We start from the raw sequence: 23,258 nt of genomic DNA, 5'->3' as shown, positions 1-23,258 counted from the left end.
ACTTGGAAATACGTCATCCCCCACCCAAAAAAAGAGTTATGGTTAAGCAAAACTTCAGTGTCGCAAAAGATTTGCTGTCAAAAATCTGCTGCAGAGGAAAAAAGGATCACAGTTCTTGGGCTACATTTACAACATGCACTTTAAAAAAAAAAAAATTATTTTGCCACTTCATGTGTTCAACTTCCCAACCACTGTGCCGCACTAAAACATTTGTCATTGTTTTATAAAATGAATGCTATTTGTCATCTTTTAAGTCTGTATGTGGGGTTTACAAATATTTAACCAATAAAAAGCATTTAAAAGAGGTTGTGACTAAACCATTGGCTCCTCAAACTGTCAGTCAAACCGCATAACTCCATCCCCCTCCGTTTAGAATGTACTTCGCCAGTGCACAGTTTGGAGAGATCTCTGATTGTTTGCAATGCAAGGGAAAATAAAGAACTGATGTTTGCGTAAGTACAGCGTTTTATTTACTCAAGACACACTGTCCATTAAGGCTTACATTTTTTGTATTTGAAGAGCTGAGAATAGTCTTTGCCGTCTAATCGAGAAAAAAAAATAGTGTTTTAAATATCATGTGCAGTGCTTCATCGTTTGTGTCATGAGATTTTGATCATGAGATTTCAACAACAAGAAAACTGAACACCTATATAGCAACAATAAACTTTATATCCTTTTTATTAAAAGGTTGGGAAACACTGGCCTATGCCATGGGCCACTCCTGCTTGAATTTACAGTGAAAGTGTTAGACCAGTTGGACAGGTTGTAGGTGTTCAGGAAGCAGAAAACCTTTGTGAAAGGCACCTTTGTGCCTTGTTCTGCACGTCACAGGCAAATCACAGAAATGTTTTTTTTAAGGGTTTCAGTGGAAAAAGTCTCACTACAATACATAACTTAAATGTAAGCAAAACTCCTTTCCTATAGGGATCAACTTTAGCTGAGGAAGGATCTTTAAACGCATGTAAAGGTAAGTAAACTTAGCTTCATGCTAAACATTCATAAACATGAAAGGTGGGACTGTTTGTTTTTTATTTAAGGGGCTACCGGAGGAGTTTTGAGATCTGTAGTCAAAAAAGACTTGACCCTCCCTTCGCCAGCAATAATTTTTTCTATGACCCTCCAAAATGATTGTGAAAAAAGGCATGACCCTCCCCGATAATTTATTGATTAGTTCTGTACTGGTTTGTGCTTGACAAAGATGTTCAGATAGCCATTGTTGCATACTCCATGTGCAGTGCGTGTGCGGTACAGGAGCAGCACGCTGGAAGTGCTTTCACATTTGCTGCGTTTGCAGTGCGTATTTGTGAATTTAATTATGTAGCTACTTATCCATTTTCTTGCGAGTGCCGTCAAGATTACTCTCTGGTGCCGTGCACTTGTGAGAGTTTTGACTGATTTTGACGCATCTCGCAGTCATGTCGCGTCTAGTGTGGACAGACAAATTGCCGCTGGAATCTTATCGCATCACGTCTGGTTAGGACACGGTGTTAGGCACACCTGTGCAATAATCATGCTGTCTAATCAGCATCTTGATATGTCACACCTGTGAGATGGATGGATTATCTCGGCAAAGGAGAAGTGCTCACTAACAGATTTAGACAGATTTGAGAGAAATAGGCCTTTTGTGTACATAGAAAAATTCAGCTCATGAAAAATGTTATATTTAGGCTGTTTATAAAAATGTTATACACAGGACACTGCACTTATTCGCAATCACAAAAGTTCATTATTTACACATGCTTTAAAGCTTTGCCGGGTAAACATTTCATTGGCCTTGTGTTCTGACATGATGCACTTTTTCCGAGTGCGTATGCCCGAAGCGTGCGTGCACGGTCAAAAACAGCGACAAACTGGATTTTTGTTGGGTCAGACCCATCTGCTAGCGATGGGGGCTAAGACTGAGAGAGCCACATGGAGCTACATGGAAAAATATGCATAAAACAAGCCACTTTGAAATTTTGCTGTTTTCATGAAATACAAAAGTTGGATGACTCTCCCCCTAGACTAAAAAAAGAATTTGAAAAACCTTTACTCACCAAGATTAGGCTACATGTTTTTGTGGAGGAAAATTATTGAATCCACTGTAGATGGCTTCAGCGCGGTCCTGCACTCAATGATGATGTGTCCAGCAACACTGAACACCCTTTCACTGCTGCTGCTACTGGCAAACTTTCTTTGCTGGTGAAACCAAAACATAATCACCAGAGGCCAGCCTCCATTTCTCCTCCTCAGCATCCATTTTCGCGCTAATCGAAACGTATCACCTGACCGCTCATTTATTGCCCAACCCGGAGCACAAGCCCGAGCCTGTGTAAAATGATAGAAATTAAGACCGAACCCGTCAGATCCCATCGGGTTCGGGCAAAGATCTTCAGCTCTGTGTGCAATGGAGGATAATTTGACAGTTTGCTTTGCTGTAATATAGTGGACAAGAAACTCTGCCGTTGCATCATTGGATTTAATTGTCTGACTCCTCCCAAGTTTTTTTGTTTTTTTGTTTCTCCCTCTACATCAGGGAGGGCCAACATTTTTTCTCATTCATACTAGGGATGGGACGAAATATCGTTTGACAAAATATCGCGATACAAAACGTGACGAAACGCATCGAGGTCGAAAAAAATGGATCGCGAAATAAAGATAAAAATAAAGATAGATGGCACTGCTGCATGATTTGCGTAGTATATAAATAATTTAGTGTATTATATGTGTGTGTATGTATATGGGGTAGACATACAGTCTATGGTGGCAGGCTGGCAGCACCATCTGCTGATCAAGCAGGGTAAAACTAAATGAAAAAAAAGAAATTATATCCGGGGAACGGTGCGACAGCCACAACAGTTGTCTATGATGAAAAAGAGCCCACTGTTTCACTGATAATGCCATTGAAGTTCATGATCGAGCAAAGCATGTCACCAGACGGAAATGACACACAGACCATCGCCAACATGAAAAGCGCTATTCTACTCGACATCTCGGACTGGTCCTCTGGGGACTGTAATGACATGCTGCAGGAGTGCACTGCGCTTGACCCACATTTCCGAAGCCTGTCCCATCTGAATGATGAACAACGCGAGTCCGTCTATGCCCGAATACGTGAAAAAGCTTCAGCACTTCATGAGCAGTGCAACCAGGTAGGCTAACTTTTATTGGAAAAAAAAAATGAGGTGCCCTGCACGTGTGTGTAACTCTGTATGTGTAGGCCAGAGCCCGAAAACGTATTTCTCATATTGTTTTTTTGTTTTTGTTATTAGTCAATGAGAGAGAGAGAGAGAGAGAGAGAGAGAGAGAGAGAGAGAGTGTGTGTCTCTGTGTGCGTGTGTCTGTGAGAGAGGGAGGGAGTGAAGGATTGAAAGACAAAAATGTTTGAGCTAGTTTTATTATATTTTTTTCAGACCAGTGACATAGATGAAAGAACCACTAGGGCCAGTGCTTCAACATCAGGGGCAGCAGCAGAGCAGGTAATTTTGTTATACAGTAATTTTTTTTTCTTTTTTGATATCGTATCGTGACGTATCGTATCGTGACCCTGGCATATCGAGGTGCATCGTATCGTGAGTTTAAGTGTATCGTCCCATCCCTAATTCATACCAAGGGACCAGATTACTAATCCACACTCACACCTTTTACACCATTTTCCTTAATAAAAAGTAAATTGTATAATTATTTGTCAAGTCATTGACAATGTCAATGTAATTCGTTTTTAAAGATTTTATTAATTCTAAAACTTGTGCAATTATGCTAATACAAATGGGAAACTTTGTTGTCAGACAAGCAATATTAGCCTACCTCAACAAGCAAATGCAAACATCTCAATTGCATTGTCTGTAAATCTGCAACAAACAAATGTACAGATGTCCTGTTTTTGATTACAAGCCTAGAGAACATTCTCAACTCAACCTCAGAGAAAATTTAAAAAGTGCTTATTCAAAAAATAGTTATTCCAAATGATATTACCAGGAATTAAAATACCGACCACTGACACAACCCGTCAGATCTTTGTGTTCCCATTCTTTGGAGATCTCCAACTTTACTGCGGATGCAACAGCGAGATTTTTTTTGAACTGCACCATATTTCCTCCTCTGACAATAGTTCCCACTGAGAAGAGATTCCCAGATAACTTGTGAACATACAGCACATCTAACATTGTGACATTTTTGACATCACTGACTTTGAATGTCATTCTCAGATTAACGTTACCAAGTTCTCGGGTGTCAACCACTCTGCTGTCTCCGAGTTTCATGGACTGTGGTCTTGGAAATTGCTGGTAGTTTTGGAGGATTTCTTTATGACAGGTCATGTGCTTTGAGGCTCCAGCGTTGATCAACCACTCGATCTGTTGCGTCATCTTATCCAGGTTTCTTTAGCGATAAAAGCCCTCTCAGACGAGTCTTCTGCACATTCACGTTTGGGTTTCATTCTATTGTTTATTACTTGGACAGTCACGCTTGATATGTCCCTCTTTCCCACACTTGTAACATCTCCACAAGCTGGATCTGTCAGCTCTCACAGTCTGAGTTGGACTGCATATCACCGCAAACTTGCGTTGACATCGCTGACGCGCCACCGGACATACTGCCATAGTTACCATTAGCAGGCACTCGCTTATGTTCTTCATTTATAAATGCTTGCTGAACAAACTGCAGCACTAAATTGTACAACTTAGTTTCCAGTACAGTGACAATTGTAGCATAGCTTGATGGCAAACTACCCAGCAGTTGCTGAACATGTCCAGATGCAGGAGATTGTTGAGATTCTTGATGATTTTGCCAGGAGTGTGCTGAAGCATTCGTTTGGGTTCTTGGGATAGTCCACGTTGAATCCAAAGAAATTAACTTGGTCCACGGTGAATCCAAAGTTAACTTGAAGATGAAGTTGCCGGAAGGAGACAGGAAAATGTTATCTAAAAAAGGTTGTAGCATCTGGACCAATCAGACACACACAAATTATTCATTATATTTAATGAATAATCCAGTAAACTCACTCTCCAAACAAAGGTCTATGAAACTTCCCCCAAAACTAACATCCCAAATGAAGCAAACACACTGGCAGAACCCTGTTACCGGACACATTAAGACTGATAAGAATTTTACGACCACAAAAGGAATTTGCAGGGAATTGTGATTCACTGAGTCACATTCTTGCTGAGGAGGAGAAATAAAGCCATCTAATCGTATATATTCTAAATATAACCACGTGAGAAATGTATAAACCTGTATCTAATTTTCCCATGAGATGGGATTTTCCTTTTATTTGGTTTGGCCTATGTATTCATTTTCCCTTTTTAAAATCTGATTTTAAGATGATTAATACTATGATTAACCGAAATCATATGTGTAGCATTTTATAGTTTAGTCTCTATAAACTCTGATCTTCGTCCCCGATTTGTTAATTTATATGACATTTTTCTAAATTTGTGACGCATTAGTATTATAAGAATCTTGAAGATTCTTTTCCTAAACACCCAATCAAATTATATATTCAAATGCCCTGCTACAACACAATGGGTCGTAAAAATCTTCCTCCAGAGGGAAAACTTCTTATTGGCTCACACTCCTCCAGAGGGTGTGACATCTTCACGCTTTAAAAAAAAAAAAAAAAAATCACTGATCAGCAAGTCACGCCTCTTAGTTCCTTTCTGAAATCCTGATGTGAAGATGATGCTGAACTAGAAGTTTAAGGACCCCCAAGCTTGTGCCAGGCTGCGGCCTTGTCTTTCCATTCACTAAATATCCTCTGACTCCCACTGGCTCTCTCTCATCAAGACCACATCAGCAAAGATCAACTGGAGCCTCAACAAATTGCATCAGGGAGGTTTAATTCAAATGGGCGAGACATGCAAGTTTCAAACTAAGTCTCATTATTTGATACATTAAGTATCCTTACCCCTTTTTAAGGAAGGGAGTGTTAGAACTAAACTGATGGTTTGCTCAAGGCTGTTGATCTGCTGAATTTCAAACAATGCTATAACTTGCTTTCCTGTATTCTGCTTCAGCTCTCTTTCCCTTGGTAAACTGTATGCATGTATGTGTGTGTATGTTAGAGTAGTTTAAGTGTTTAGTCTAGTTAATTAAGTCTTGTTCATGTCACACATAAAGTTGTCCGTGTCTCAAGCTCATACTGGAGTCCCTAATCATAGATTTTGACTACAGACTCTGAATAGTACTGTACAGTAAGAAAGACATTTCCCTCCCCTGGAAACATACATTTCTTAGAATTAATAAACAATTAACACCGACTGTTCACGGCACAAACAGGCTTATTGATTGTAATATGAATTTTTGGATCAGTTAATAGAATTAACTTAATGTAGTAAAATTTATAAGTTATGATTGATTATTAATATTTATTTAGAGCCAATTTGCTACAAGATTGAGCAAAGATCTGAACTAATCAGACACTCTTAAAGGTCCTATCAGTTCACACCCATTTGGTGAGGTGACAAATCAAATATTACCGGGAGAAAGTCTTTGTTCCATCTTATCTCCATTTGCATGTTCATGCTGACATGGAGAATTTGTGCAGTCTTTACACAAAAGTATTGTAAAAATATTTATGATGCAATGTATCATAACATGTTGTACACCATTGATTATAAAATCAAAAGAGGATTATTTTGATATCAAGAAAGAGGGGATTTGAAGACATTAAAGCAGTGATACATCATCTTTGGATATCAACATTGGAAGTTACTCTAACATTACTAAAGAATCTTAACTAGGCTAATAAAACACAGGAGAAATACAATAAACATTTGGGAAAGTTTGTGGGTAAGAATGGAGTAAATGTCCTTATGTGGGTGATTCTTTAATTGGAGATACATTTGAAGTCCGAAGCCATTCATTTTTAACAGCTTTACCAAAATTTTACTCCAAAAACATATTTTAATTTGTTTTTATTCTTTTTAAGAGTCACAAAATGTTAGAGTGTAAAACTAGAAAATATTTTATTTTAAAAGCTATTTCATGATGCTGAAAGTCATGATATCTTACTGTCCTTAGTGGGTGGTACTTTTTTCAAACAAGGGTAAAATATGCATTAAAAGATGTTTTAAATCACAAATTTCAGGTTGGGGTTTTAATTATTTTGTTTATAAATTATTATTGGTGACAGTTTCCAAATTATGCTAAATTAATTTGTTTAAAAGTAACTTTTATTGTTGAAAAATACCAATCCATAAATCCTGTGTCAATTCTGTTACTACATGTTATTGTCTCTTTAAATTATGCTTATCTGTCGCTTCAGTATCCTAAGCAACACAATATGATGTCACTTCCCTTTTGGTATTAAACTCTGAAGAACTAGGAGGTATGTGTTTTGTTCTCTCTGAAGCCATGTAATCTTACAGGCACTTGCACCAAGAGTTCTTATATAACATGTCAAAACTGTTTCAACAATCTCATAGGGAAAGCAAAGTTCAAAGATATTAACAAAAGGAGGTATTAAAAGTTTTTAAAATCATCTTTAGTATCAGGCCATGTGCTCTTAGCCTTTATGCTAGCATGTGGTGTTATTAGTAAAAAATGCTAAAAATGTCAACTCTGTTACTGTCAATTCTGTTACCAAGGTACGGTAACAGAATTGACCAATGTCCATACCTTGGTTTTCACACCGCCCCTGCCTTGGTTACAATCACACAATGATGCAAACACACACAAAAATGCATAATGTGTGTTTATAGCCACACACACACACACACACACACAGAGAGACACACTGATCAATTGGGTTATTCTACCATGATCAGAGGATTTCAACACACACACAGACACACACATGCACCATCCACCCAAGCATGTGTGGTTATTTGTCATGCTACCGTACAATAATAAAATAATGTAATACAATGTAATATAATGTAAAAATAAGAGAGAACCTGTATAAATAAGAGAGAGCCGTTGGAGAAGAGAGAGCCGTTGGAGAAGAGAGCCGAGCCGTTGGAGAAGAGAGAGCCGTTGGAGAAGAGAGAGCCGTTGGAGAAGAGAGAGCCGTTGCAGAAGAGAGAGCCGTTGGAGAAGAGAGAACCGTTGGAGAAGAGAGAACCGTTGGAGAAGAGAGAACCGTTGGAGAAGAGAGAGCCGTTGGAGAAGAGAGAGCCGTTGGAGAAGAGAGAACCGTTGGAGAAGAGAGCCGAGCCGTTGGAGAAGAGAGCCGAGCCGTTGGAGAAGAGAGAGCCGTTGGAGAAGAGAGAGCCGTTGGAGAAGAGAGAGCCGTTGGAGAAGAGAGAGCCGTTGGAGAAGAGAGAGCCGTTGGAGAAGAGAGCCGAGCCGTTGGAGAAGAGAGAGCCGTGCCATTGGAGAAGAGAGAGCCGTTGGAGAAGAGAGAGCCGTTGGAGAAGAGAAGAGAGAACCGTTGGAGAAGAGAGAGCCGTTGGAGAAGAGAGAGCCGTTGGAGAAGAGAGAACCGTTGGAGAAGAGAGAACCGTTGGAGAAGAGAGAGCCGTTGGAGAAGAGAGAGCCGTTGGAGAAGAGAAGAGAGAACCGTTGGAGAAGAGAGAACCGTTGGAGAAGAGAGAGCCGTTGGAGAAGAGAGAGCCGTTGGAGAAGAGAGAACCGTTGGAGAAGAGAGAACCGTTGGAGAAGAGAGAACCGTTGGAGAAGAGAGAGCCGTGCCGTTGGAGAAGAGAGAGCCGTTGGAGAAGAGAGAACCGTTGGAGAAGAGAGAACCGTTGGAGAAGAGAGAACCGTTGGAGAAGAGAGAACCGTTGGAGAAGAGAGAACCGTTGGAGAAGAGAGAGCCGTGCCGTTGGAGAAGAGAGAGCCGTTGGAGAAGAGAGAGCCGTTGGAGAAGAGAGAGCCGTTGGAGAAGAGAGAGCCGTTGGAGAAGAGAGAACCGTTGGAGAAGAGAGAGCCGTTGGAGAAGAGAGAGCCGTGCCGTTGGAGAAGAGAGAGCCGTTGGAGAAGAGAGAGCCGTTGGAGAAGAGAGAGCCGTTGGAGAAGAGAGAACCGTTGGAGAAGAGAGAACCGTTGGAGAAGAGAGAACCGTTGGAGAAGAGAGCCGAGCCGTTGGAGAAGAGAGAGCCGTTGGAGAAGAGAGAACCGTTGGAGAAGAGAGAACCGTTGGAGAAGAGAGCCGAGCCGTTGGAGAAGAGAGAGCCGTTGGAGAAGAGAGAGCCGTTGGAGAAGAGAAGAGAGAACCGTTGGAGAAGAGAGAACCGTTGGAGAAGAGAGAGCCGTTGGAGAAGAGAGAGCCGTTGGAGAAGAGAGAGCCATTGGAGAAGAGAAGAGAGAACCGTTGGAGAAGAGAGAGCCGTTGGAGAAGAGAGAGCCGTTGGAGAAGAGAGAGCCGTTGGAGAAGAGACGAGAGAACCGTTGGAGAAGAGAGAGCCGTTGGAGAAGAGAGAGCCGTTGGAGAAGAGAGAACCGTTGGAGAAGAGAGAACCGTTGGAGAAGAGAGCCGAGCCGTTGGAGAAGAGAGAGCCGTTGGAGAAGAGAGAACCGTTGGAGAAGAGAGAACCGTTGGAGAAGAGAGCCGAGCCGTTGGAGAAGAGAGAGCCGTTGGAGAAGAGAGAGCCGTTGGAGAAGAGAAGAGAGAACCGTTGGAGAAGAGAGAACCGTTGGAGAAGAGAGAGCCGTTGGAGAAGAGAGAGCCGTTGGAGAAGAGAGAGCCATTGGAGAAGAGAAGAGAGAACCGTTGGAGAAGAGAGAGCCGTTGGAGAAGAGAGAGCCGTTGGAGAAGAGAGAGCCGTTGGAGAAGAGACGAGAGAACCGTTGGAGAAGAGAGAGCCGTTGGAGAAGAGAGAGCCGTTGGAGAAGAGAGAACCGTTGGAGAAGAGAGAGCCGTTGGAGAAGAGAGAACCGTTGGAGAAGAGAGAACCGTTGGAGAAGAGAGCCGAGCCGTTGGAGAAGAGAGAGCCGTGCCATTGGAGAAGAGAGAGCCGTTGGAGAAGAGAGAGCCGTTGGAGAAGAGAAGAGAGAACCGTTGGAGAAGAGAGAGCCGTTGGAGAAGAGAGAGCCGTTGGAGAAGAGAGAGCCGTTGGAGAAGAGAGAGCCGTTGGAGAAGAGACGAGAGAACCGTTGGAGAAGAGAGAGCCGTTGGAGAAGAGAGAGCCGTTGGAGAAGAGAGAACCGTTGGAGAAGAGAGAGCCGTTGGAGAAGAGAAGAGAGAACCGTTGGAGAAGAGAGCCGTTGGAGAAGAGAGAACCGTTGGAGAAGAGAGAGCCGTTGGAGAAGAGAAGAGAGAACCGTTGGAGAAGAGAGCCGTTGGAGAAGAGAGAACCGTTGGAGAAGAGAGCCGTTGGAGAAGAGAGAACCGTTGGAGAAGAGAGAGCCGTTGGAGAAGAGAAGAGAGAACCGTTGGAGAAGAGAGAGCCGTTGGAGAAGAGAAGAGAGAACCGTTGGAGAAGAGAGAGCCGTTGGAGAAGAGAGAGCCGTTGGAGAAGAGAAGAGAGAGCCGTTGGAGAAGAGAGAGCCGTTGGAGAAGAGAAGAGAGAACCGTTGGAGAAGAGAGAGCCGTTGGAGAAGAGAAGAGAGAACCGTTGGAGAAGAGAGCCGTTGGAGAAGAGAGAACCGTTGGAGAAGAGAGAGCCGTTGGAGAAGAGAAGAGAGAGCCGTTGGAGAAGAGAGAGCCGTTGGAGAAGAGAGAGCCGTTGGAGAAGAGAGAGCCGTTGGAGAAGAGAGAACCGTTGGAGAAGAGAGAGCCGTTGGAGAAGAGAGAACCGTTGAAGAGAGAGATGAAGACCAACAGACAGACATACACTGGGAGAGCCAGGATGTGGTTGGACAATGGTGTGTCCTCACATATGACCATGATATCTATCCTGGTACCATCCTGGAGGTCAATGAGACTCATGTGAGGGTCAAGTGCATGCACCAAATAGGAAATAATAGATTATTTTGGCCTGGTCATGAAGATGTTCATTGGTACCCACATGAGGACATCCTCAGATTAATTCCACCCCCGACCAAGGTTGCGACACGGCATGTAGAGATCCAGAGGGATATCTGGTCGAGTATTTCTCAATAACTCAGCAGTTATTTTCTTATTATAGGCATGTTCTGGTTGGTTTGGGTCAATTCTGTTACCCCCGTCAATTCTGTTGCCAGATGTGTCAATTCTGTTTTTAGTCTTTCATCTTGAATATTAATGAGATAATACATTGAAATATCAAACTACTTAATATTGTTATTTTTATATTGTGCAAGAGTAAGATATATGTTATAGTTTTATCTCTACCCTGTAATGTTCAAGTAATTTGATAAAAAAACAAGTGCACCCTTTGGATAATCCACTATTGCCTGGGGGTGAATCTAATTTTTAAGTTGTATAAATATAACATTTAATATCTGTTTTAAAGGCCTGAATAAAAGGACTACATGACAAATGAAACTAAAAAGATTTATCATTTTTTGATGTACTGTTACTTCTATATATTTGGTTGTTCGTCCGTAACAGAATTGACGAGAAAAACTATGAACAGGTGATATTTTGATAAAATAGAGAAAATAATAAACTATCTGTATTTGTATAGCACTGAATATATCAACTTTAAAGTGTTTTCAAGGTAATTCTTAAACAATGGTTCTGTATGACAACCTTTTTTTTTTTTTTTTTTTTTAATGCAAAATGTATCTCCAATTATAGAATCACCCATGTATTGGAAGTTTCTCTATAGTCTTTGACCAAATGGTTAGTGCCGTCTGGTCTCCTGTGCTGTCTTTGAGGGTTGCAGACACAGTCTCTTGCTGAGATCGTTCAGGAGTGCAGAGGTGATAATGGTCTTTGAATAGAACTGGTTTGAGGGCCGATGACAACAGGGGAGAGGGGGAAGGTTTTATGATGTCTAGAGAATTTTGATTAAGTCCATTCGTTACAATCAGATACAACTGGGGCGTACTCACATTATGCACCAACAGAGAAAATGCCTTTTCATTCCGTTTTTTTAATTTTGCTCTTGCCTGTGCATTTGATCCCTTTGACACGTTGTCAGTCTCCATCACCATGCCCCATGGTCCTTTGGCTTTCATCGAATGTTCCATTTGAAATTTCCACTTTGCCCAGTTCTCTGGCCCGCTCAGCTTCTCAATAAACAGTCCATCCTCAATTGTAAGTTCCACAACACTGTCTATATCACACAAAATCCTGTGTAAAAAGCACAGTTTTTAGCGAAGATCTCCCTCTGTCGGTTTGTTAGGGTGAGACCAGCTCGCTCCCAACTACGGTTCGGAGTGTGGAAGCTGTAAAGGTAACACTTTTGAAGTTTCACGTGTATTTTATTAAACAAACCAGAAAGATGGAGGAGGAAGAAACAGAACTGCAGTGACACACTAGATGGCAATAGTATAACAGTGACATCTATTGGCAAATTACTATATTACAACAAACACAACCAGTGAAAGTTTATAGCAAGCTTTTTGATATTGATGAAACCAATCTAAACCCTGTTGGATTGTTTTGGGTTTGTCAACCTAAATCTTTTTCAGCTTGTTTCATGAGACAATGCTCCATACATATGAATAGATTTAAAGCTAAATGTGATTTGTCCGATGAGACAGAGACTTTAAAAAAAGTGAATACCACCAAAAATGTTTATCACTATTTAGCATGATCCTCACAAGCAATTTTGTCCTCAAAAATATAGCTAAACCTGTCCACACACACACACACAGCCACAACCATAATTGTATTTGAAATAATTAATGTGTGGAGCAGTACCAAAGTGTTTTTTCCTTCTTTTTTGCATTAAAAAGGCAACCTACACGCATTTAATTTTTCTTTCAGCAGAGATAGAGAAAGCAGAAGGATCAGATGATCCAGAACATATAAAGTAATGTTGTTGTTTACTAAAAATATTTAATATTTATAAGGTTGTTACCGTCCTCAGAAGTAGAGTCATTTTCAAAATATATTTCATTAAAAGTAATTTAATCGAGTTGAAAGATACTGACAAATGGAGCATCCCCCGATGCAGATTCAAAAATAATCTTTTTTTCCCTCAAGTTTTTTTTTTCTATGGTCATCCTTGCATCCTTCTCTGAAAATAAGTAATGTGTGGAGCAGTACCAAAGTGTTTTTTTTTTTTTCATTAAAAAAGGCAACCAACACGCATTTAATTTTTATTTCAGCATGCTAAAGATGTCATGACAAAGGGCTAAATCGTAGAGATGGAGAAAGGAGAAGGATCAGATGATCCAGAACATATAAAGGTATGTTGTTGTTTACTAAAAATATTTAATATTTATCAGGTTGTTACTGTCCTCAGAAGTATAGTCATTTTCAAAATATATTTCACTAATAGTAATTTAAGTCTGAGGTGTTTTCTGGGCCCTATGTTATTATGACCGCCGCTAGCGTAGCTAGCGAAAGCGGTCATATAGGGATTGTCAAAGGTTTTTTTTTTTTTTTTTTTTGTCATTTACTGAATTTTTCGTCAACGATACCAGGGACACCGAAACACCGGGGAACATGAAATTTGGTGGGCATGTAGCCCCACTAGACTTTTACGGAAAAATTTCGTTTGGTCCCCGGGGGCCACTCCCCCCCCGCGCGCTGGGCCCCCCCAAACCCAAAAAATGCAGTTTTTCCTAAATAACTACCTGAACCGTGGCACCGAGGATGAAGAAATTTTTATGGTATGTTGCTCTTAAGGGCCCACATCAACCTAGCCCATAATCACTCATTTGTGATTTGCGCCCCTCCCATAAAAAATGAAAATGCAATATTATTCTGCTTTAATCGCCCCTATCTTCAGTTGAGATGTTCAGAACTGCACCATATTTCATTTGTATGATTAACTTGACATCCTCTGGGGGTATGCTAAGTTTCGTAGAATTTCATCTATGGGAGGTGGGGGGGGGTATAAAATAAATTCATTTATGTGCACATTTAGTGACTGTACACTCATCGGCCTGTAGATGGTGGTGTTGAGCGAAGGGTTGCTGGTTTAGGATGATACTGTCACTAAGGTTGCCAACTGTCCCAAATTAGGCGGGACGTCCCGTATTTTGGGCCTAATTTATTTGTCCCGTGCGTGACCTCCTGTGTCCCGTTTTTTGACAAGCTGATAAACCACTGACTGATACAACAGCAACAGCAGCAGTGCTGACCACGACACTTGAGAATGATCACCGACACCTGTCATCATCCAATCACAGCTTTTTTTAATCACTGTTTTGAGACAAATCATTGTTTGATTTGCGAACATCCTCTGCCGTCTGGTCGCTTCCGCTTCAAGCCGGACTCGTCTCGCGCTAACGGTAATTTCCTTTCACTGTCCACGTTTTGATTTCGGCTAATCAATTTTGGCGAATGCAAACAACGTGATTATTGTTCATGAGTCTAACATCCAGCCACGCAAGAAAACATGTAATCTACCTGAGGGAATAATATGCTCAAAAAACATTTCTGATTATTATTAATGTTTTAAAGCTTTTAGAAAGTACATAGAAAGCTTTTGTAACATTATCTTAACTGTCACTTTTGATTAATGTAATGCATCCTTGCTGAATAAAAGTGAAATGCAATTACTTTCTTTTTTTTTTTTTTTTTTAATAATCTTACTAACCCCAAACTTTTGAACTGAAAGCCTAGTGTATAATGTTAAAAAAGCTTTCTATTTTAGATAAATGCTGTTATTTTGAACTATGGTTTGTTTGTAATGTGACTTTTTCATGTATGACATTAAAATTTTTTTTTGAATTAAATACATAAATAGGTTAAGCAATACAAATGTGTTTATGTCTGATAACCTTTTAAACACAAACTTAACTGCAGACACTGAAATGACGTACACTGTGTGATACAGTACAAATATTTTGAGTGTCCCTCATTTTCCTATAAATAACCACGATTGTCCCGCATTTTCCTTTTCTGAAGTTGGCAACCCTAACTGTCACACACACACATGAAGGAATACAAACAAACGCAAGCATGCACACACACTGACATCCACACGCACAGACACACACCCATACACACACATACAAATCCACATGCACAGACACACACACACAAACACACACGCGCACACACATGTACGCACGCATACATACACGCACAGACACACACACACACACACACACAGACACACACATACACAAACACAAACACACACACATACACACACACACACACAGACAGACATGCACATACTACTACTTTTTTTAGGTATATACATAAACACGCAATACAGCCAAATTGCTCCACGTCATTTATTTTTGTGGAAAGCCAGTGCAGGCCTGAGCGGCGGTCATATTTTGTACCGCCATGCGGTACATCTAGTTTCTGTTACTTGTGACATTTTCATGGCTAAAGTCTGATTACACTGTATTCAGCACAAACTCTGCTACAATAATACAGTTGGTACGGAAAGTATTCAGACCCCCTTAAATGTTTCACTCTTTGTTATATTGCAGCCATTTGCTAAAATCCTTTAAGTTCATTTTTTGCCTCATTATTGTACACACAGCACCCCATATTGACAGAAAAACACAGAATTGTTGACATTTTTGCACATTTATTAAAAAAGAAAAACTGAAATATCACATGGTCCTAAGTATTCAGACCCTTTGCTGTGACACTTATATTTAACTCAGGTGCTGTCCATTTCTTCTGATCATCCTTGAGATGGTTCTACACCTTCATTTGAGTCCAGCTGTGTTTGATTATACTGATTGGACTTGATTAGGAAAGCTACACACCTGTCTATATAAGACCTTACAGCTCACAGTGCATGTCAGAGCAAATGAGAATCATGAGGTCAAAGGAACTGCCTGAAGAGCTCAGAGACAGAATTGTGGCAAGGCACAGATCTGGCCAAGGTTACAAAAAAATTTCTGCTGCACTTAAGGTTCCTAAGAGCACAGTGGCCTCCATAATCCTTAAATGGAAGACGTTTGGGACGACCAGAACCCTTCCTGACAGAACTGGAGAGGATCTGCAAGGAGGAATGGCAGAGGATACCCTTTTCCAGGTGTGAAAAACTTGTTGCATCTTTCCCAAAAAGACTCATGGCTGTATTAGATCAAAAGGGTGCTTCTACTAAATACTGAGCAAAGGGTCTGAATACTTAGGACCATGTGATATTTCAGTTTTTCTTTTTAATAAATGTGCAAAAATGTCAACAATTCTGTGTTTTTCTGTCAATATGGGGTGCTGTGTGTATAATAATGAGGAAAAAAATTAACTTAAATGATTTTAGCAAATGGCTGCAATATAACAAAGAGTGAAAATGGTCTGAATACTTTCCGTACCCACTGTATATCAGCAGCATGTATGTAAAAGTTTGTAGCTTTGAGATAATGACGTTTATGCGTGGTTTGTGAAAAAAAATGTCACTGAAATAAGGTCATGAAACCCATACTGATTATTTCTTCACAAGACTTTTGAAAATTGTATGACGTAGCGTAGAAAAATTTGCTCCAAAACTATGTGAAAATCATCCTGACAACTCGTTCAGCCAAAACAATATCTGATCAACATGAAATTAACATGCATTCCAGAACATTTTGTGAATGATTTACTGTCTTGTGTTGTGTCGTTTAATACTACTATCTGTTGATACTACTATCTCTTTGATACTATGTATTTTATTATAGAACCAACGGTCAACGTAACCTCGCTTATACCATGTTTGGTCTGTATAAATTGGTACTTTGAAGATCGAAATGATTGTGTACATGATTTGCCGATAGCTGTGCAACATATTAGTATTACAAGAATCTTTCTTAGTTTCATCATCAGAAACCAATCCAGCTGCCATTGCAAATGAGCACACTTAGAACAAAGATCATAAATCAACCACAGAGGAATCTTCCCGCCGGGAAATTTCACCCTTCTCATTGGTCAAGCAAACTCGGAGAGGTGGGGCCTTTCTCAGGCTTTATTAAAAACAAATCCACAGTGACTCGCTCTCTCTTCTTCTGGCCTCAACTGCTGCTTCTTCAAGTTGATACTGTGGGGACCCCAGCAGGCCGTGAGCACCGCCTGCCATCCTTTCACTCTCCCAAAGGGAGTCAGACTGTCTTTTCTTCAATCCAACCAAGAAGAAAACTGTAACCTTACCATCACTCTTGTAACAATCAACTCTTGGCTTCTCGGTATGTTCAGGATGCCGTGCTGTCCAGCGTGGCCTCAGCAGGCCCCAGGGCAGCAGGCTTCGACTCACCACAGCCATTTGCTCACTCAGGAGAGAGAGGACTCTCTCAACCACAACAGCATCAAGGACAACCTCAGGAGTTCAATGTCTTCATTCAATGCAGACAAGTCCATCGCAACTCCCACCATTTGCTCTGCGTGTCCTGCCGGCCCAGAGCCTGCAGGCCACAATCTGCACTCCAGCCATGAGAACAGCGTCGAAATAACCATGCAAGTTCATCATATCTTCTCCATCCAGCAGAGGAGAAAACGATTGCAACTTGTACAGTGACATTTGACACTCACGGACCCATCAACGAACTCAATTTTCAACCACTTCAAGAATTGTGTCCACTGCACAGACCATGGAAGTATCAATTTAATGAGGTGCTCTGAAAATGATAAGCTGATGGTTCTTTTCATAGTTAAATGGATCTTTTCCATAATACCATTTCCTGCTTCCGGTTCCATATCACTCAACATTTTACCTATGTATGTATGTATGTATGTTTGTTTAGTTTAGTTATGTTTGCACAATATGTATTTGGTTCTGATTCTCTGCTTGCAACAAAGTCCATTTTACGATCTTGATCTTGTTGCATGCTCTAAGCGCTGTAAATGCTAAGAAATAATTATTTTTCGGTGGCCATGAAAGATACGCTTTTCTTAGAATAATTGAATAATCAAAAGAGTTCGTTGGAACTGATTAATTGATTGTAATATTAATTTAGCTACCTCAAGTTAATCCAATTAACTGACCCAAATATCACACACATTTGTGCCATTCATGAAACATAGTACATACCTGTCATTTCCAAGGTGTTTGTATTCTGTCCCTGATGCAAGTAGGTCGCAACTCAACAGATAATTAAACAGGATGAGGGTTGAAGGAAAAGTCGAAACCAAAGAAGTTGTAGCGTTTATACGCCCACGTATAAATATTATTAATTATTGTTCATAACGGAATATGACCAATAATTAATATTTTAATTATTTTTAATTATTTTCAGAATTTACTGTAGCAGAATCAATAGTATGATCATTTTATCAGTTCATCCAATGAACAGAAAGCATAAACAAGTATTAACTCTAGGAAATATAATATCTTCCTGGCCAAGAAAGAATTAATCCCCAGCTAACAATAAATTACGAAGTAAATTAAGGGTAAAAGCATAGGTAACTTAAATCGAAGTTCAAGACAATAAATCTGATAAGCACATACACAAGCAATCTCTTTTCAAATACAAACAATACTTTATTGATTATATACTAATACATAAAGCTATCTCTAACACAAACACACGCACACACACACACATACACATTCATACGCGTTGCAGAAAGGGATAGAGTGAGGAAAGAGTGGGTTTAAGAGTGAAAGGATGAAATCTCACGATTCCATATGCACTTATAAGACACAACCTGAATGAACCATCAATCATTAGTTTAACCTATCGTTTCCTAGGTTATTAAATCTGTATCAAATACACCAGTTCAGCTTAAGAGTCTGGAGGCAGTACTTGCTTGTCTTTGCTTTTGGGGATTCCCTTTTGTTGCGTGAAATGGGTTTTCCCGGTCGTTCTTGGCTGGTCTTTTTGTGCCTGATGTCTGGGTCACGTGGTCAGTCACGTGGCGTGCTGGCGGAATGAAAGTCTTTGTTTGAAGCTGGCTTTGCAGAAGAAACGTGGCTCGAAATCTTGTCGCAAAACTTAACTTAGAACCGAGACTCACAACGGAAAAGAAAGGAAACTAAGAAAAGAAAGGAAATTGAGAGGAGTAGATGGTGGCTTGAATGAAGCTGTTTAACCCATGTTCTTCAGATCTTGATTTGGGTTATTTCGTCTGCGCGTTTACATGGTTCCTAGTCTGAGAGAGCGAGAGCAGCGAGAGAGAGCAGCGAGAGAGAGGTTCGAGAGAGAGATTCGAGAGAGAGAAATTTGTTTTTGGGTCTAAGGTTTTAAACTAAAATTTTGTCCAACCTCCAGGATGAGTTCTGGCCAATTAGACACTGGCTGAATTTAGGAGGTGACGTTCTTTTCAGTTCTGATCGTAAATCATGCTTATCTGTGCTCTCCTTACTAACAGAGAGAACAGAGGCCACAGTTTAGACATTATTACTATTATAAGAATATGAACATTTTACACAGATTTCAATCACGTCATCTTTTGAATCATGAGCATACGATCATATTGACATGAAACACAACACACTTTCATTCAACATCTAACAGTTATAACAATTACATGAATTAAATGGGATCAAAACATATTATCTTATTAAAATATACATATAAGTGGTGGAAACAACCCAGGATTAGGTAGTTGCATGATTGTTTGATCATGAGTCCATTGAAAATTGTTCTTGAATGATTTTATGTATAGTTATTGATAAGAATCAGTTCTCTGGTGAAGAGACAGAACTCTGTTTGTTCAGAGGTCTTAATGAGGCGGTGGTTCAGGAATGTTGTCGGGGGTTTCAGTAACATCTGCTGGTGTCGATTCTTCTTCTAAAGGGTCTTTTGCAGACTCTCTGGCACCGGGATGGGTGACTTATGGCTCTGGTCTTGGTGATTTGACTCTGGAATGTGCGGACACTGTCTTTATCTTAACCAGTCCTGGTAGGCCATAACGCTAGCCATTGACCAGTTATGTGTTAGTGCCGGGGGCTCCTTCAATTAGTCAGACCGGTGATGATCATGAGACGTTCTGAACAAATCTTCCCCCCCTCAGTCATCGAGAAGTAGAGAATTTGAATTAATATTCAAAAAGAAGATTAGTTGGTGGTTGCTTTCTACCCATTGTCGCTACAAAGTTCTTTTTCGGTGTTTTACTTTGAAATCTTCAATCCCACAACGTAAATTTTTGTGAAACTACAATACAAACAGAAAATGTACATTACGTATTAAAGGTAGTGTAGGTAGGAATTTTATAAAAAACTTATTTTCCAAATTTATTTAAACTTTATTTATATATCAATACATAATTAAAATGTAAGTACTCTGAAAAAGAAAGTATAAAAATCGAGTGTCTGTAGACCTCTCACGACTGTTTTAAAGACAGCTCATTATTTCCATTCACTCCACCCCCTCCCTTCTGGGCTCCTTCCAAAGCCACGCCTCCAAAACACATGAACGCGCGACGCCGACCGCTGAGCTGGAAGACGCATTATTTACCTGAGACGAGCGGAGAGGAAGGAGCACAGTGCATGTAGTGACATCATGTCAGAATCACATGTAATAAAAAAATCTAACTTTATCACTATGAATATAAACAAATAAGATGTATTTTAGTACTCACTATCAAGCTAGCATATTGATATTGGTAAAGTTTAAAATATATATTTTTTGATTCGCTAACGAGCTAGTTATATCTATAAGGCAAAGCTAAAAACTGGTTGTATTGATACACGTTTTTCCATTACCATCAGTTACACTGTGATGAAGATGAATTTCGTGTAAGATTCATAACATATGGTGTTCTGCATGTAAGAGTTTCCATGATGAAAGCACTGTTGACTCTGATGAGGACTAACTTACACTCCAGAGACAAGTACAGCATCGTCAGCTCGAGGACAGGTCCGGGGTCGAGGGCGAAGCAGAGGAGGTCGTGCAAGAGGCCGTGCAACTAGGGTCCGAGGATATTGACACGCGTTTTATTTCTTTGTTTATCTAAAGATTTTTTTTTCATTACCTTTTATAGTACTGTCTTCTTTTTTTGCCTTGTTTGCCTTCGCTAACTGCATATGCCGGTAATGTGAATTTTGATTGCTCTTTCTCTGCCATTGTTTTGCTATTCCTAGGTTCCGTGCCTCTTGAATTCCTCAAATCAAACGGGTTCGCGCAAGTGGGCAGATCCTGTTGCAAAAGGGTGGTTGCCATGGTTGCGAGAGAGTGACAGTCGCCTAAGCCAATCCTTTGTTTCGTCCCGAATGGAAATAATGAGCTGTGTTTAATGCAGATTAAACGGTCTAGAGTTACTCGATTTGTATACTCTTTTTTTCAGAGTACTTACATTTTAATTATGTATTGATATATATAGAAAGTTTAAACAAATTTGGAAAAAAAAGTTTTTTATAAAATTCCTACCTACACTACCTTTAAGTATGAATAAAAGTAAATTGTAAGAAAGATAACAATAATCTTCTTTGAAAATGTACAGCAAATGTTTTCTTAGATCCTATGAAATACTCCTTTTTTAACATGGATGATATTAAATAAACAAACTTACAGACGATGGCCTCTTTGGCATGAAATGACAGAAGAATATATCTTTTATCAGAGAGACATCTGCTGCTGCATCACTGCTGTGGTGAAGTGAAAATTAAGATGGTCACCACGACCTCTAACCTAAGTCACATGATGCATCTTAACCAGTTAAATAAAACCAAAATTAAATGACTACTTAAATAGTCAGAACAGTTTGATTTTTCATTTACCATGTTCATGTACTCACATGAATGTCAGCAGGACTCATCAGTGGGGCATCTGGTCCCTGTATAAAAAAATAAAAATAAACACCTGTGAACATGCTGATGTCAAGAGAAACTATAGGGCTGCGTGATTTTGGGAATACATTTAAAAATTTTCTGGTTAAAATTGCGATTTAAAATGTACAAAATACACACACACACACACACACACACACACACACACACACACACACACACACACACACACACACACACACACACACACACATATATTAGGGCTGGGAATTGATAAAAAAAAAAAAAACTAATTAATTGCACAATTTGCTGTAATTAATTGCAATTAATTGCATTTCCCCCAAGCTTGTAATCATCAATATTTAAACTATAATTAAAATATTATTAAAATAATATTAAACATCAATATAGCAATATATTATTCTATTTCAATAATCAATCAACATAATCAATTTAACAGATTTTTTTTTTTTTTATAATTATCAAAATAAAATATAGTCCTAAGCTATTATTACCAGAGCATGTGATCAGAGCAGGTAATTTTACCATTGTTGCCCAGCATGACTATACCAGCTCAGCAAACAGAAGTCTACTACTGAGAAATTTCACGTTTTTTGAGCGGACTTTGCTTTTCCAGTGCGTGATCGATACATGATTGGAGCGTTTGGGCCGTTAACGACAGAGCAGAACACGCAGCGCAAACACGGAGCAGAACATTGAGCAGAGAGCGCAGCAGCACGCCGACACACACACAGCGCGGCGCACACACGGAGCGGAAAAGACCTGCTCATGAAAGCTGCGCGAGAATGAAACCTGATCGGATATATATATACAGTATATATATAAAATGAACACCAGGTTTGTTGTGCCTTGTAGGCATATACGTGCAGTGCTGCATAAAATAATATTAACAATAGCCTATAGCAGGCGGCCTATACATCGTTAAAAAGGAACACTTCAGTACACTGCACTAGAGAAAAATAGATTGATTATCATATGTTACTTCAAATGTTTCCATTCATTATGACGTTATGAAATGAGATTGGAGTAAAAACATGAAGCCTAATGCACAGCGCGACTGACTCAAACTCAGCGCGTGCGGAGAACATTTACTGAAGCGATCGAGCCGCTCCAAACTATGAAACATTATAGTTACCATCTACGTTTGAGCAGATATCCACAAACAAAGTATTTAACAGTAAACACAGGTCTAAACATTATAATAATCACCATATTCAGGGCTCGCAAAATCGCCTGCCCGACGTCCCGGGGCTATTGTGTTTTCCAGTCGGGCTACCAAAATGCATAACCGGCCTGCCCGACGGGCTATCTGAAATAGTGTTCGCTTCAGTTTCGTTATAATCAGATTCAGCGCGCCGCGTTCTTCATCTTCAATCCGCAGCGGCGCAGAGCAGAGCGCACGTCAGAAATGTGTGTGTGTGTGTGTGTGTGTGTGTGTGTTCATCTGAGTCTCATTGGTCTGTCAATGTCAGAATATTTGAGATGACCAATCAAATCAAAGTAGGCGGGCTTTATGTTCACAAAATGCTGCAGAGCGCGAATTTGAGCAGAGCGACTGACGCTTCAGTTTACAGCCAAGTGCGAGATCAGATGTAAGTAGCTAAACTAAACATTTCATATTTGACAGCTTTTTTAGGTCATAAATGTGAAACGAATGACAAAAATAATCAGACAAACGAATATACTTTTGTCGAATTTCGCCATTTTGAACTGAAAATAGGC

At 40.0% G+C, this 23,258-nt stretch overlaps 1 protein-coding gene across 2 annotated transcripts in view; it reads left to right on the top strand.

Moving 5' to 3' along the window:
• Positions 1-365: 365 nt before the first annotated feature.
• LOC311289268 (sterile alpha motif domain-containing protein 9-like) overlaps positions 366-23,258 on the top strand; it is a 43,802-nt gene continuing 20,909 nt past the window's right edge. Inside the window, exons 1-4 of one of the 2 annotated variants that reach the window (XM_084407106.1) lie at positions 366-452; positions 925-3,131; positions 3,393-3,458; positions 13,063-13,143. In XM_084407106.1, the coding sequence (XP_084263232.1) occupies positions 13,102-13,143 (42 nt within the window). In that variant the 5' untranslated portion in view covers positions 366-452; positions 925-3,131; positions 3,393-3,458; positions 13,063-13,101. The remainder of the gene's footprint in view (positions 453-924; positions 3,132-3,392; positions 3,459-13,062; positions 13,144-23,258) is intronic. The other variant, XM_084407107.1, reaches the window with a different exon arrangement.

Source organism: Rutilus rutilus (genome assembly GCF_951802725.1).
Source record: "Rutilus rutilus genome assembly, chromosome: 4".
Taxonomy (NCBI): domain Eukaryota; kingdom Metazoa; phylum Chordata; class Actinopteri; order Cypriniformes; family Leuciscidae; genus Rutilus; species Rutilus rutilus.
Note: the sequence above shows the minus strand (reverse complement) of the source record. Positions and strands in the feature narration are given on the sequence as shown.